Here is a 16,637-nt window from a genome sequence, read left to right on the forward strand (position 1 = left end):
GCTTGAACTCCCCGCTCAGTTCGGCCCTTCCCACCACCCGGGGCGGCTTTGTATTCCCGGTACAAAGGAGGAAACAACCCGCTCTCCCGCGCGCGGAGGGGCAGGTGCAGCACGAGACGAGGCGTATAGCTCCCAGGCAGCGGGCAGCGAGCCGGGCGGGACCCTGCGCCGCAGCCCCCCTTAGAGCCCGGGCGGGCGGAGTGGAGTAGCGCGCGCGCGCAGGCGGCCGCTAGCGAAGCTGCTGCAGTTGCTGCTGGTCCGTGTGCGCGCCTGCCTGGCTCGCGGCCACCGGCGCCCAGCTCAGGTTGCATCAGACAAACCTCCCAGCTTGGGCCGCCTCCCCCTCTGCCTCTGCTTGTCCCCGGGAGCGGGGCACAGGTGTTCACTTCGCCACCGCGCTGCTGCAGCTGCTCCCGGCAAAGCCTCGGACCTGCGAGCCGCCGGCACTCAAGACCCTGCAAAAATGCTGTGGAAAGTGCATCAGCTGTTGAGGAAATTCTCCACCACGGCCACAGTGAGTGTGTGAGGACGGGCTCCCCTCAGGAGAGAGCTTTGCAGGAGGCCCTAGCTCGGGAATGAGTAGTAGGGTTGTCCGGGGTGCGGGTGGGTCAGGGCAGGCTCAGTGGGATTTAGCAAATATATCGCTTTTGCTTGCAAGGCTGTGAGCATATATTTGTTTTCCGTATTAGATGAGAAGCTGCAATAGCCCAGGAATGGGGAGCGGGAGGGGAGGACAAGTCAGCGGTGCTTGGATAATACCTCCGCAAGGAAAGGATAAAAATAGGCCGAGATTTTATCCCACGAATTTTGGCACTGGACGGTCAGGGGCTATTTGGCATGTTTACAAAAATAGGAGCATCTTGCTTTGCCAGACTATGGTGGAGCTCGGTATATGGCGCGGATTTCGGTATAGTCTCTGATATCGTGCTCTGTATCGCAGGCGTCTGGGAGCTGCAACGAAGAAAATCGATGATGCTTTTGTAACATCTTTGCTTTGCAAGAATCTGAACTGGCAATCACGTTCTCAGGGAGGGGAGCTCAGCGGTGCTCCGAGGCTGTAATTGCTGCGAAAGACGGCTAAAGATCTGCTTCTCAAAGGAAAATAACCAGGCTTGTTCCCACTACTGTAGTCAAACTGGGAACAGGCATGGCTATTTCTTATGGAGAAGTAAACCTTCAGCCTAGGGTGACGAGATGGCCCGATTTTATAGGGACAGGCCCGATTTTGGGGTCTTTTTCTTATACAGGCTCCTGTTACCTCCCCCCCCACACCAGTTTTTTCACACTTGCTGTCTGGTCATCCTACTTCAGCCCCTGCTCCAAATGCTTGCCTTGGAGGTGTGTCAGTCTGTGAACATCAGTTCCTACACTCTGGCTGTAGAGAATTAATGCAAGGCGGACATTTGTCTGTCTGGTGTTGGATTAAACTGCATAGCTCTGCTGGGAGACTGATAACAATCCAGGCTGTTCTTTGTGGCCGGTTAAATGTGTCCCTTAAAATTTGATGTAAAGTAGACAAGTTGCTTCAGGTACTCTGGTTAAGATTCAGGGATGCAGCTGAATGCAGTTTGGGGGTGGTTTTTCTCCTCCCGAAGCCCACTCTGTGTTTCATATTTGACAGTATGACCAAGGGTGAGGACGGCTGTTTGCCTGGGGAATCTGCTTTGAAGGGTTTTTACAGTGAGACTTTAGCCGAGCTCTTTGGAATTGCATCAGCAATGTGAATGGATGACTGACAGGTTCCATGCAGAGATATGGGTGGGGAGAGGCAGTGCTATTGGTTTTCATTCTGAGGAGCAAGGCGTGAGTCCTGGCGCTATATAGAATTAAAGTCATCATGTTAATGTAACCTTTGAGAAGCATTTTACATCCTTTTAAAAGAGATGTAGCATTAAAAATATTTCCCTTGTCATCACTAACAGTGTCTAAATTGTTGAAGAGAATAAATATAATATTGTAACCAGAATGGGAGCTATTGAAAATTAATCCGCAGGGAAATTGAACTGGAAGTATTACCAGTGAAACATGTTAGAGATGCACATGCCATAGGCAATTCCAGAAATATTTGTTATTTATAACAATGAAATGAATACCCTTTGCAATATTAACTTTTATCTTCACAAGGAGAAATGGTCTATAGCATGAACACATTTTCACTTTTTAGTGATTTGTTTTTGATATGAGATTTGTAAGAGTATTAATATATGCAGTGCTTCTGTATTCTTATTCTATGTTGCAGGAGGTGCATGGGAGAAGAATAAGAATCAGAATGGAGTAAATGTTGAAATGCTGTATATAAACAGCCATTAAAATAAACTCTAGTAATTTTATTTTATGTAAGGTAAATTAATACCGTAAAATCAATGGATATTGTAGCCAATATTTTCAAAGTATGTGCCTAAAAAATTAGACAGCTATATCTATATTTAGGCATCTACATAAAAGAGGACTGATTTTCAGAAATGTTAAACATCCACAACTTCCTCTGAAGCCAATGAAATCTGTGAATGCTCAACATCCCTTAAAAGGAGGCCACTTTTATTTAGATGCCCAATTGTGGATTTGGGTGCCTGTCTTTGTACATCACCTGTACAAACTAGTTTTCAGGTTGTGTTCTCTTCTGCACCGATCTTGTTCTCTGCATCTGGCTACGGAGAATCTTATCAAAGTAAAATGAGAATGAATTTTGAGATCTTCCCATGAGTATTTTTATCCCCGCTATAATACAAGCGAAGTAATACCATAAGGAAGAAAAAAGAAGGCAAAATCAAGTTCAACAAATGAAAATTAAATAGGAATGTTCAGACACTTTCCAAATCCCGGATCTTCTGCTCACACAGCTTCCTAAGACCATGGATATTCTCCATGTTAACAAAATTCCTCTAGAACTTCCCTTGCAGTAAAAATAAAAGGGCCTCTATATCTTTTAAAATTGAGCCATGTCTCTGTCATCAGTCTGAGCTCCACTATTTTCCAGGCCTGTTGGGATAACTCCAAAAGAAGAAGGGAAGAAGTCTCCACCAATAATGAATAATCATGAACCTTCCCATGAGAAGCGGTGCATCTGATAACTTTGTGTGCTCATTGTCAGCAAGGTGGTTACAAGGGAAGCTCAGCATTGCCTCTGTAGTAGCAATACATATGTCCAAAGCAGTAACAAGTCCATTATCAGTAATGTATATGAGGATTGCTCTTATTAATATATCACCATATGCCACCTGCATGATTTGATGACATTTAGTCAGCTCCTGTTTAGGAGCTAGACTACGGGATCCATCTTTGTAGTGATCCATCCCAGAGGTGGCATTTCAGTGAAGAAGTAACTACCAAGCCCATAATTTTACAGAATTTGCATTTTTATGCAGTTCTACCATGTCTCCATATCATTTTGTTGCAAGAAATTTCCACTCTCAAAAGACTAGCAAGTTATGTAAACAGTTTTAGAGGAAGATCTTCCAATTCCAGAACAAGACACAGGTTTGCAGTAAGATCCTCAGCTGTGCCACTCGATTGGTATTTTTAAATAGGACAAAAGGAAGCAACCAGAAGTAAAGAAAGGGATTTGTGGCTTGATCCTGTAATCCCCGTCTTGTATGGGACTCCACTGAACTCAATAGGAGTTCTATACCTGGAGGTCTTGTGATTTGACTCTTACTTTCTACTAGGTACAAATATATGTGACCATACAATATAGGATTGCATTATCTGTACTGAATGTTAATGGAAACTATGTTTGTGTCAATTCAAGGGAGAAATTATTCAAGAATAGTTGGTTATAAAGAAGTTATATATCCTTCATGCTGGGAAAATCATTTTCAGTCGATCAACTTATTACGTATGCAATATGATGTAGTTGGCTTGTTGTCAGGTTAATCTTCTTGTTCAACAGAATGCAGAAATGTAATTGTGTCTATGTGTACGCATGCATGCGTGTGTGAGCATTCTGTGCTCTTATTTTACTAGTTCTACCACTTTATGCTTATTCTCTGCTGCTTTAAAGATTGCGTCCTCTCTTTATCCCTAACCACTTCCTGTCTCAGAATTCTGCTAAACAGAGAGAAATCTGTGCTCAGTAACAATTTTGGGCCAGATCCTCAGCTAGCATGAACTGATGTAATGCGGCTCCATTGACTCCAGAGGAGCTACACGCTGATTTACAGCAGCTCATGATCTGGAATTGTAATTTGTGTGCAGCTCCATGTAACATAAGAATCAGATTTATGTATGTATAAATTATTAGTGAATAGAGATATATGTTTATGATGATAGAATATATGTTATTAAAAACTTGACCTGTGGAAACAAAACTGCTCTTCTGAATTAATATTTTGAGATGAGTGTGCTATTTCTAAAATATTTTTCAAGCCCCATTTACTTAGACATTGATCATACTTATTGACTTAAAATTGCTGGTGCAGTTTTTCTTGTCTGAGTTTTCAAGAGTGCAAAACAATGTGAATTTCCAAGCATAAATGGCAGTTGTAAGGCGAATTGGCTAACTTCCAGACTTGCCTGCCCAGCTGCAGTTTGCTCTCTGAATCTAGAGTTTTTGTAGTCTCAGACTCGCAGAAGCTGGCGAACCTAAAAACTCAGACACACAAAAATACATGCACAGTTTTAGCTTCTGTTAAGGTCCCTTCAGCAATGTGGCTGTTCAGGTATGCCTCTCACACTTATTTTTTGTTTTCAAGAAAGGAAGAGTTTAACTCTTCTGATGGTACCTAATTGGTCATGATTTGTGGATGATAAATGATCTATATGGACTTTTTGTTACCTTCATTTGCTGGTAGTCCTTATTTAGTGGGGAATACACTGAAAAATTAAAATACAAGTCTAAAAGACCACTACTTCTGTGTACTTGAGGTGCTATTGAGTGACAGTTAACAAGAGAACAAATGTAGAACAAGTAACTTGTATCAGGAGGACTTTCTCTAATGTTTTTTCCATCACATCTATGGTGCTGCCATTATCAATTAATATTCCATAGAAATCAGTGGATTTCATACGGTACCAGATACATTCAGTAGCACAGCAGGTGAACACTTCTTGAACTTGCCTGGAGTGTTCATAAACAGTTAAATGGTTAGAAAAACCCAATCTCAGATTTTTATAACTGGGACTGTGTTTCTGAAAAGCAGAAGCTGAGGTGATGAAGCACTGGTAGCAAGACTTATCTGTGGCCATGTTGCATTGCCAGGATATAAAAATTTCAAGGGATAATGTGCATGTTGTAATTTAAAACAAAAAAGTCTCATCTACACTAGAAAAATATGTTACCATATTATAGCTGTTAGCACCAATAGTACAACTGTACTGGAGGTAGCAACGGTGTACACGCCAGTGTAGACAAGGCTCCGGCATTTTTACTACTCCCATCCACACTGGCAACTTCTGCTGCACCTGCACCAGTGCTGTCTGATATTATAATACAGGAGGACTTTTTCTTTACTGTTGCAACCTATGGGACAAATTTTACCCATGGCCAAATTCATTTCCTGTTGTCTTCACTGCAAGTTGCATGCACATGTCAAAGTTAGACTCAGGACTCACAGTTTGTCAGACCGCTCTGTTTTATTAGCACAGCGCTCTGCTAATAACACCCAGATAATGTGAGCACCATTCAAGACACAAACTATCTTATTTATACAGATAAAAGGGTGAGAACGTAACAAGATAACAAAGGAAGCAGAATCTGATAAGTTTACCTGGGCTAGACATGCATATCTTATTGCCTTACTAACTATTACCAATCTTCTGTTAATGTTTCGCCATTAGCACCGTTGTTTATGCCTAATGTTTCTTTTCCTGGCACCTGTATTTCAACATTTCTTATTTCTGCTTAAAGGTACCATACAACATTTCTTTAATCCATTCTTATTTTTACAGTATAATTCATTTTACTTTCACACACACATCCAAGAGAACATTATGGCTCGAAATAGCCCTCCAGGAATTTTCCTAATTCATGAACATTTCCTGTATTCATGAACACCCTACCAATTTTTAAGACCTCTTTCTGGGGCTGACTGTGTAGCTGAAATACAATTTAAAATGGATCATTTCATGTCATTTGCAAAAAGTACTGCAACTGACTCTTCATTATGAAATGATTTGTTTATTTCAAAGTATTGTATTATATCTTTCAGTACCTGAATGTTTGCTAATCTATATAGGATTTGTAAGACACTCACATGGGCAGTTCAAATCCTCTGGGACCTAAATGGTGACCCTAGTGGTTGTGGTACCCGTGTGTCCCCGTTTCTCTAATGAAGAGGCAGCATCCCCTGGTAGGAGAGAAGCTAGAACCTAGAGATGTTCCCTCAGGGAAAGAAGCAGGAGTTGCACCTGACTTTCAAATGGCATGTATAAAGAGAGCAGAGTCCTAAGAAGGCTCCTGCTGCAGTTGCTAGGACAAAACTGTTTCCTGCTCTCTGAAGGATTGCTGCAAACATATGTACTTCTGTTTACTTGTTTTTAGGGCTGTCAAGATTTAAAAAACATAGTTGTGATTAGTCGCACTGTTAAAAGAATGCCAATTTAAATGTATTATAAATATTTTGAATGTTTTTCTACATTTTCAAATATTGATTTCAATTATAACACAGAATACAAAGTGCTCACCTCATATTATTATTTTTGATTACAAACAGCACTGTAAAATGATAAACAAAAGAAATAGCGTTTTTCAGTTCACCTCTTACAAGTACAGTAGTGCAATCTCTTTATCCTGAAAGTGCAACTTACAAATGTAGAATTATTATTTTTTACATAACTGCACTCAAAAACAAATCAATATAAAACTTTAGAGCCTACAAATCGAAGCATGCAGTGGCATATGAATGTTTAGCATATCTAGCATGTAAATACCTTGCAGCACTGGCTACAACAGTACTATGAGACAGCCTGTTCTCACTTTCAGATCACATTGTAAATAAGAAGCGGGCAGCACTATCTCTCATAAATTTAAACAAACTTGTTTGTCTTATCAATTGGCTGAACAGGAAGTAGGAACTGAGTGGACAGTACTACAAAGATCTGTTATGTGAGGGAAGGACTTTGGAACTGGGCTCAGCCACAGATGCCTTGAGTGACTTGAACTAATGTAACATTGAACATAGTGTCAAGTCTATTGACATTTGTCATTCTTAGAAAATATTTCAATTTTCCTGCAAGAATAATAGATGAAATTAGAAGTTAGAGGGCATATTCCAGAAATTTCTGGCAGGAATGGCTAGATTTTGCTAAGAGTCTGTTTCAAATATAAGATTTCATGGTTTTTCGATTGTAGGTAGGATTTTGTTATGCCTTTTTGTAACAAGCAGTGCATGTACCTGGAGAGACTTCTGCTGATGAAATAATAAAGGAGTCAGTAACAATACCAAGTGACATTTGTATGCAAAGAAGTATGCTCTCGCTAAATTGTAGATTATATTTACTTCTTAAGAACAAGGTGGAAAAATGAGTAATTTATTTTATTCCATTATATTGTTGGGACAGAAAGACACGATTGCTTTACAAATCAAAACTAACATTGGCTAAGAAAAAGTAAGACAGAATTACATGTAGCAATGTATCTCTTCTGCATCCTAAAATGTAGTTTGCTTTAACTCTTGTTGACAGGCTTATCAACGTAAGCTAAAGCTAGCTCTGATAGGTCAGAGTATTTTTGGTCAAGAGGTCTATAGACACCTGCAGAAAGAGGGACATAGAGTCGTGGGAGTGTTCACCATTCCAGATGTGAATGGGAAAGCTGACCCTTTGGGTAAGTGTAATCAATCACAATGTAAGTATCATCACTGTGCGTAAGCACAGTTAACTCGCTTCTCCATGAGAGGGCATTGTCCTTATGGTAGTCATTTGTATGTATAGCCAGATATATAAATCTGTGCCATGTTTTTTGGCATAATAAAATAATTAATCTGGTATGCTTATTTCAGTGTTAAGTTAAATTCTATCTAGAGTTAATTGTCATGGGCTGTACCACCACCTTACAATTTGCCCCATTTAAAGAGCATCTCAGAGGCCTGGTCTAGGCTACGTGTTTAAACCAAATTTAGCAGCATTAAACCGATTTAACTCTGCACCCGTCCACACAATGAGGCCCTTTATATTGATATCAAGGGCTCATTAAACCGGTTTCTGTACTCCTCCCCGACGAGATGAGTAGCGCTGAAATCGGTATTGCCATGTCGGATTAAGGTTAGTGTGGCTGCAAATCGACGGTATTGACCTCCGGGTGGTATCCCACAGTGACCATTGTGACCGCAACTGGAAAGCATCTGAACTCAGATGCACTGGCCAGGTAGACAGGAAAAGCCCTGCGAAACTACTTTGAAAATTTCATTTCCTGTTGCCCAGCGTGGAGCTCTGATCAGCACAGATGGGCGATGCAGTCCAAATCCAAAAAGAGCTCCAGCATGGACTGTACGGAGATACTGTGATCTGAATCACTGTAATTGGGAGACAAATCTGTTATATCATAGAAGCTCCGTTAGCAGAAGATGAAATGACAAAGCATTTGAAAAAATCTTCAGGCTATGATAGACAGAGGCAACACGTACAGCGCTGTGTGACAAGCGTAATGGAAAGCCAAAGAATGAAATGGACGACTCATGCGAGGGAGGGAGGGGGTAACTGAGGACTCCAGCTATCTCACAGTCCCGCAGTCTCTGAAAAGCATTTGCCTTCTTGGCTGAGCTCCAGTGCCTGTAGGGTCAAACACATTGACCGGGTGGTTCAGGGTATATCTCGTCAATTTACCCCTCGCCTCTCCCGTGAAAGAAAAGGGGAAAAAATATTTCTTGACTTGACTTTTTCAATGTCACGGTATGTCTACTGCAGTGCTGCTGGTAGAAACGCGGTGCTGCGGCACTGAACAGCAGCATCCTCTCCCCTCCCCTTCCGGTGGCAGGACAGGTACAGTACAGAACAATGACTGATAGCCGTCCTCATCATCCTGTGAGTGCTCCTGGCTGGCCTCGGGTAGAGTCGGCCAGGGGCGCCTGGGTAAAAAATAGGAAATGACTCCCGGTCGTTCCAGCAGGATGGTACACGAACGGCTTCTGTAACCGTCTTCATACATAGCAACTGGGCTGAGCCACCATCACCCCCCTTCATGTCTAAAGAAAAGATTTTCTGTACTCCCTGGACTATCATAGCAGGCGAGTGCCTGAGCTCCTTCCCGCCACCGTTTAATGTCCTGCCTGGACTATCATAGCAGCTGGAGGCTGCCCGTCCCCCTCATTTTATCTCACTAAAAAGTCAGTGTTTCTTTATTCCTTCATTTCTTTATTACTTCATCACACAAATGGGGGGACACTGCAATGGTAGCCTAGGAGGGTTATGGGGAGGAGGGAAGCAATGGTGGGGTTGTTGCAGCAGCCCCCCCCTAGAATGGCGTGCAGCTCATCCATTTCTGCAGGGATCTGAACATGGAGCGGCTGTGCTGTCTGGTTTCTCTGGTACATCTGGTTCTCTAGTACACTTGCCGCATATTCTAGGCAGGGAACTAACTCTATTTTTAGATAAAACATAAAGGAGGGAATGACCCAGGAAGTCATTCCCATTTTTTGTCTTGCACCCCGGCCGACCTCAGCGAAGGCCAGCCGGGAGCACCCATGAACAGCAGCAGACGATACAGAACGACTGATAACCGTCATCTCATCGCCAATTTACAATGGCATGGCAGACGGTAGAATAGGATGGCTAACTGTTGCTGCTACCTTGCAAAGGGAAATGAATGCTGCTGTGTAGCGCTGCAAATACCCGCCTCTCAGCGAGCATCCAGTACACATACGGTGACTGTGACAAAAGGCAAATGGGCTCCATGGTTGCCCATGCTATGGTGTCTGCCAGGGCAATCCAGGGAAAATGGGCGCGAAAAAATGCTTGTCTGCCATTGCTTTCACAGAGGAAGGAATGAGTGTAAGTGAACACAACCCCAGGCTGGCAGCGAGCTGAGCAGGCTGGCAGCATATTGAGATCTCAACCCAGAATTCCAATGGGCGGGGGAGACAGTGGGAACTATGGGATAGCTGTGGAATAGCTACCCACAGTGCAACGCTCCAGAAATCGACGCTAGCCTCGGTACATGGACGCACACCGCCGAATTATTGTGCTTTGTGTGGCCGTGTGCACTCGACTTTATAAAATCTGTTTTACAAAACTGGTTTATGTAAAATCAGAATAATCCTGTAGTATAGACGTACCCAGAGTTGCATTGCTCTGGGAACAGCTTGAGAAGCAGAGTGTAATTCAGAGCATCCTGCTCTGGGGCTGAAGTAAATTGCTGGGGTGCCAGGCCTATATTCAGCCCAGTATGTCATCTGGTTTGCTTACATAGCTGTGCTGTCTGGCACACTGAGAGGGCATGCAGTCAAGACTCTGCCTGTCCTGGGCCCTGGTCTCTCCTGACTACCTGTATGGTCTGGAGATGAAATAGCAGCTCTGCAAATCCTGCTTCCCACTGCGCATTGCAGCTTATGGTACAAGCAGACCATTCAAGAGAGTAAAGGGACAACTTATCCCCCGTTACTCCATTGCATAGGCATATAGGTATATTCTAGCCCTTTAGAAGTAATAGTTGCTGACTGATCATATTTAGTAGTGTACTTGTGCAGTATAATTCTAGCACTGAGTCTGGAGTAACAAAGGAGTTGCTTTGAAATGGCTGTCTTAATTATAACTTTATTTTTCTCCATGGTGCCACAACAGTTAGTTAATAAGATTAACAACTACAGTCACCAAAACACAATTAACCTTGGTGGCTAATCAGAATTTTAAATTACAGTTAATAAACTGTTTCCATTCACTCAGTATTTCCTGACATGTTGTTACAGGACTTTTATTAAGGAAAAGTCAACCATAAATTTTGCTTATTCAGGCAGTAACCATTCCCAAACTTGTGTATTGCTTCAAAGTTTATTAAATTCTATAGTCTGTCTCATTTAAAGTGAAATTACAAAGCTTTTCACAGTTAGGAAGAATTAGGTGAGCTCTACTAGCTTAATAACAGATAATTCAGCTAGCTATGGGAAGGTACTGTAGAGAAATGTTGCAATACTATGCAACCAAAGCAGTACTCACTTGGGCAAAACTTTAATAACTGATTTCAATCAATTATTTATTTTAGCTTGGCCATAAAATCAGTTTATTGCAAACTAGATGACAAAAAGTTGGTTTGGGCTGATAGCTGCTGCATTTTACACTCAGATGATTCAAAAATAGTTTCAATTTAAGGTGGAATTTGATGATGATAGTGTATGGTCAGTCAGCTGAGATTTTATTTCTAAAAGCAGAAGCAGTACATGTGCAAGGACTATAGTTCAAAGAATTTTGTAAGGGTTTATCTCAGATGTGCATACTCCCGATATACAGTGTGAAATACATGCCTAAATAAATATCTTCTGAAGGCTGCTTTAATGCCATCAAGATTTATTTGGTAAAACTCCAGTTTTTATTTATAAAATGAAGAGATTCATTACCTAAATTAAATGAGATGGATTCTCGAGTCCACTACAGCCACATTGTACCTCATCTCCTGTCCCACAGGTTTTTTTAGATGCAAATGTGTCAAGGTGTAGTGCAGGCTCGGAAGAGTTCCTTTTGCAAGCCTTAATGGGCCTGTACACTGTATTATAATAGAGTCTACAACATAATAGACACATAATAGACCATGTGTCCTACCCTAATTGGTGGGGTATTGGGTCAGTCGTGCAATTGGATTTGTTTACTATATAATAAATTCTGTTGCCAACATTTAATGTACTTATTACTTCTCTACTTTGCAGTTATTCATGAATGTGGTTTTCTTTTTCATTTCAGAGTGGCAGCCGTGGTAGTCTGTATCAGCAAAAAGAACGAGAAGTCCTTATGGCACCTTAGAGACTAGCAAATTTATTTGAACATAAGCTTTTGTGGGCTAAAACCCATTTCATCGAATGCATGCGGTGGAAAATACAGTAGGAAGATATACATACACAGAGAACATGAAAAAATGGGTGTTGCCAGACCTACTATAACTAGAGTAATCAATTAAGGTGGGCTATTATCAGCAGGAGAAGAAAAACTTTTGAAGTGATAATCAGGATGGCCCATTTCCAACAGTTGACAAGAAGGTGTGAATAACAGTAGGAGGAAAATTAGCAGGGGAAATAGTTTTTGCTTTGTGTAATGACCCATTCACTACCAGTCTTTATTCAAGCCTAATTTAATGGTGTCCAGTTTGCAAATTAATTCAAATTCTGCAGTTTCTCGTTGGAGTCTGAAGTTTTTTTGTTGTTGTATTGCAATTTTGAGGTCTGTAAATGAGTGACCAGGGAGGTTGAAGTGTTCTCCAGCTGGTTTTTGAATGTTATAATTCTTGATATCTGATTTGTGTCCATTTCTTACTTTGCATAGAGACTGTCTGGTTTGGCCAGTGTATATGAGAGAGGGGCATTGCTGGCACATGATGGCATATATTACATTGGTAGATGTGCAGGTGAACGAGCCTCTGATAGTGTGGCTGATATGATTAGGAAATTTGTTAGTCTCTAAGGTGCCACAGGTACTCCTCCTTCTTCTTCATTTGTAACTATAGAGATTTAAGACTACACAGTGAGCCTCAGAAAATATATTTTAGGGGAGTTGTCTGTGATCATTTGAACCAGATAGTAAGATACCACTGACTTCAATTAATCTTAGGTAGTTTTATTGAAAGTCACATACAGAACTGCTGAAGTGGAAAATTAAGTTCTGTGAAACCAAACTCATTCCAGATAGATATGATCATTCGACAAGATATGAAATGTCATGGTTACACAGTTAATAACATTTATCATTCCATTCTGTTTGTATAGATGCTTAATACATAGACTCTAAAAATGAATTTAATGATGGATGCAGCATGAGCTGGATTACTGAGAGATTAGAACATAGCTTCTTGTTTGTTATTTTTCCTTCAAACATTTCTGTTCTTGACTGTATATATACACAAATATGGTACTGTCCTCAGTTAACTGCATGCACTTATCTTCAGAAAAGCTCTCACCCTTATTTCCAGAAAGACTTGCTACCACTTGAGTCAAGGAGGAAACTCTGTTAGTTGTTTGCTGTTGTAGCAGTAGTACATATAGCCTTTTTCCCGGCCAGCCATTAGTGGGCAAAACAATAATGAATCAATGAACAGGTGAGTAGATCTAATTCTGTACAATGCAGGACAGCAGTGTGCAAGCACAAGCATGAATGTGCACACACTAGAGAAACGGAGCACATTGTAACGCCAAAGGATTTTTTTCCCCTTAGGTCTATGAGGCAGGACTAAAAATTGGGGGAGGGGTGGTGAATACCATTCTGCTCCCTATGTAAAGGATTTCCTTTTCCCTTCTCTGTGTCTTTAGGACTGTCATCATCTCATTAGTCATAAGGCCATAGTGATATTTTTCTTTTGGAGTTCTGTAAGAATTATTTACCCTCACAGGACCTTCTTACCGTGCACATAAAATTCACCTGGACTGAGATTTCCTTGCTAGAGGAAAAGACTGGGATATGCAGAATCCTGTGCACACACACACACACACACTATGCTAAAATAACGTTATTAAGCTTGCACAGTCATTTACTCAAAAGTTAGGAAATGTAGAATGAAGATGGCTTGTGCAATCTTAATTTGGCCTCATTATACGTATGCATTATGGTACAGTCTTCAATTACATGATGCCATATTATTTTTTCCTGCTCATTCAGTGCACAGACTGGACAGTGCTCATTTATTGAGCAGTTATTCAATATTTTATTTTCTCCTTGTTGTTCAGTGTGTGGCCCAGGCCTTATTTACCAGATTATTCAAACGCTGTTTTGAAGTCAGAATTATTAATTTCCTCGTGGGTTCTTCTATGGCACATGTCACTATAGTATCTGAGTGCTTCACAAAGAGTACTGTCTTTTTCATAACACCCCTGTGAGATGAGGGAGCATCATTATCCCCATTTTCTAGATACGGAACTAAGACACAGACAATAAAGTCAAAAGTATCCACTAATTTTGGGTATCCAATCTGACGCATATAGGACTCAATTTTTCAGAGTACTTAGCATTGTATAGTCCTTAGTATGTTCAAAACACAGCTCCCATTTGGGAAACTGCTGATTTATTTTTATTGAAAAAATGTGACTTGATTTCCCTTCTCACCTTGTGTTTTTACTTGCTGGTGTGAACGGTTTAATTTCTTTCTTAAAATTGGGACAGCAATGCAGTAACAGAAGTCACATAAGCATGAATGAACTATCGGGAACTGTCAACCTGTGAAATGAGTTGTAGAAGCATGGAATATTCAGAGATGACTTTATCAGCTTTATAAGTGTCATAGCTATCTTTATGGGCTAGTGATACTGTTCTAGCCCAATTAGGGATTGACAAAGTCTTGCAGGAACTAAAATCACCAGGGCAAGGGGGTAGGTAACAAGTCTGAAGAAGTCTAATTCCTGGAGAAAATTGCATATTCTAGTTTGTCCTGGTTCCAGAGACTGCCTGACAAAGAACTGAAAATGATATAAAATGATGAACTTGACATGGGCAGGGTCGTCTCTCATCCAGTCCAAGAACTGGCATGAGACTATGACCAATGGAACCAGGTCCTGCAAGTGGACCTGAAGCTTTAAATCATGCCAGGTCTCTATGTGGAAGAAGGGTCGCACCTAGCAAGCTTGACATTCACGCAAGCTGTTTATTGTTTTTAAGGTACGTTTTCTCTGCGACGCTTTGGTTCTGAATAAATACTTTCTTTTATGAAGGCTGGCTGGTCCTTGCTCCTGGGAGAACAAGACTGAAGGTGCTGGACAAAAGTCACACCTGTTCAGATATTCACAGGGAACTGCAGGAGGAATTTCAGCCTAAATCCCTGGTCTAGAGGGAGAGAGTTGTGGACCTCTACCCTAAGAGAGTGATGCTTAGAGGCTTGAGATCTAAGTGGGGTGCCCTCAGGGAGCCTATAAAGGGCTCAGGGGTGCTATTACCTTAGGAACTGTGACACCACTAACTGTCGTTACAGCTGTGAGTGCTTGGCACTTCTGTATCTCAGACTGTGAAATCTTTTTATTTACTTACTATTACCATTGTTGTTGTCTTTGTATTATTTTTTCTGGAGTCTGGACCTCAACTATACTTTGACCAAGAAATTTGGACCTTGACAAAAAATAATTGATTAACCCCGGATTAACTATTATGCCAACCTTCACCCTTGATGGCCTCCTAAGTGATGATACTTGCTCCTTTGTTTGTGAAGCAGTTGTCCCTCTTACTGTGCTCTTTCTCCCAGAAATTTTAGCCTTTCCACATAATATTTCTCGTACTGGAGTATGAGATAGACTATGTAATACTAAAAGGAACTTGGCACACTGGAGACTGTAGTTTATCACAGCCACGTCTCGTAGCTCACTTTCCTTTCTGTGTGTTAAGTTGCCATTGTTGTGTAGAAAGAAGGGGTGTTACGCTTGAGCTTAAGTTCAAACCCTGAGTTTACATTTCAGTATAGACGTACCTACCGAAACTCCCTCTTGACCCAGGTTCAGCTGCACCCCCTTAATTGGCCTGACTGGGGGCACCTGTTCTGGCACAGAGATGCTGGACCTACTTTATATAAGGTCCACCCTGTGACAAGTACCATACAGTAGTTGTTTATGGTGTTATATAATAAGAGTAATATGCTTCCCACACCAAAGGTACCTGAATTTTGTGGGCACAGGTTAGTATATACAGGACAATAGAGTACAACGGCATTTTAGCATCAATATAAAGCAGTTTATTTAACTATCTGATTTACTTGACATATGATGTCATCCTTATTTGTTACATTTTAATTTTTAGTGTAACGTACTTTTTAAAAAAAATGTTTTTTCTTGTTTCTTAGCACTGGCAGCAGAGAAAGATGGCACCTCTGTTTTTAAGTTCCCCAGATGGAGAGTTAAGGGCAAGCCTATCTGGGAAGTAGTTGAAGCCTACAAATCAGTTGGAGCAGATCTAAATGTACTTCCATTCTGTACGCAATTCATCCCTATGGATGTTATTGACAGTCCTAAGCATGGATCAATTATCTACCATCCATCCATCCTTCCCCGCCACAGAGGAGCTTCAGCTATCAATTGGTGAGATGATTTATTTTTTTTACCAAAAAATCCAAAGCTATTTAGATTTCCCATATCTCTGAAAGATGCACAGGCCAGATCCTCAACTGGTTTAAACTGCCGTCATTCTATTGACTGTAATTGAGCTACCTTGCTGAAGGTTTGGCCGAGGGTCTCTCCATCACTCCTAGGTTCCGGTGTAGTTTTTGTTGATTGATTTTTTTTTATCCAGTTTTATTACTCAATATTCTACTGAGATTGCTGCTATGAATCATGTTTCTAGTATGTTTTTACTCACATAACTCGATTCAGTATATAAAAAGAAAGAGATGCACACTTAATGAAGGAAATTTAAGTGGGTTTAGATCAGTGCCTTACATATCTGTGTAAGGTTTTACATATCTGTAAACTTTTATTATATCTATAAACAAGCCCTGCTTGTCCTTTCTTATGTCAAGCCTTCTTTCAGTTCAAACACATGGGGTAAACTTTTACTGCTGTATGAGGAGGCTTAATAATATATCTGCCACTGCTAAC

General features: G+C 41.0%; 1 protein-coding gene across 1 annotated transcript in view; it reads left to right on the forward strand.

Moving 5' to 3' along the window:
- The first annotated feature begins 304 nt into the window (after positions 1-304).
- ALDH1L2 (aldehyde dehydrogenase 1 family member L2) overlaps positions 305-16,637 on the forward strand; it is a 52,363-nt gene continuing 36,030 nt past the window's right edge. The window contains exons 1-3 of the mRNA XM_032762385.2: positions 305-514; positions 7,621-7,762; positions 15,887-16,121. Of these exons, the coding sequence (XP_032618276.1) occupies positions 464-514; positions 7,621-7,762; positions 15,887-16,121 (428 nt within the window). The 5' untranslated portion in view covers positions 305-463. The remainder of the gene's footprint in view (positions 515-7,620; positions 7,763-15,886; positions 16,122-16,637) is intronic.

This window comes from Chelonoidis abingdonii, chromosome 1 (assembly GCF_003597395.2).
Source record: "Chelonoidis abingdonii isolate Lonesome George chromosome 1, CheloAbing_2.0, whole genome shotgun sequence".
In the NCBI taxonomy this organism is placed as follows: domain Eukaryota; kingdom Metazoa; phylum Chordata; order Testudines; family Testudinidae; genus Chelonoidis; species Chelonoidis abingdonii.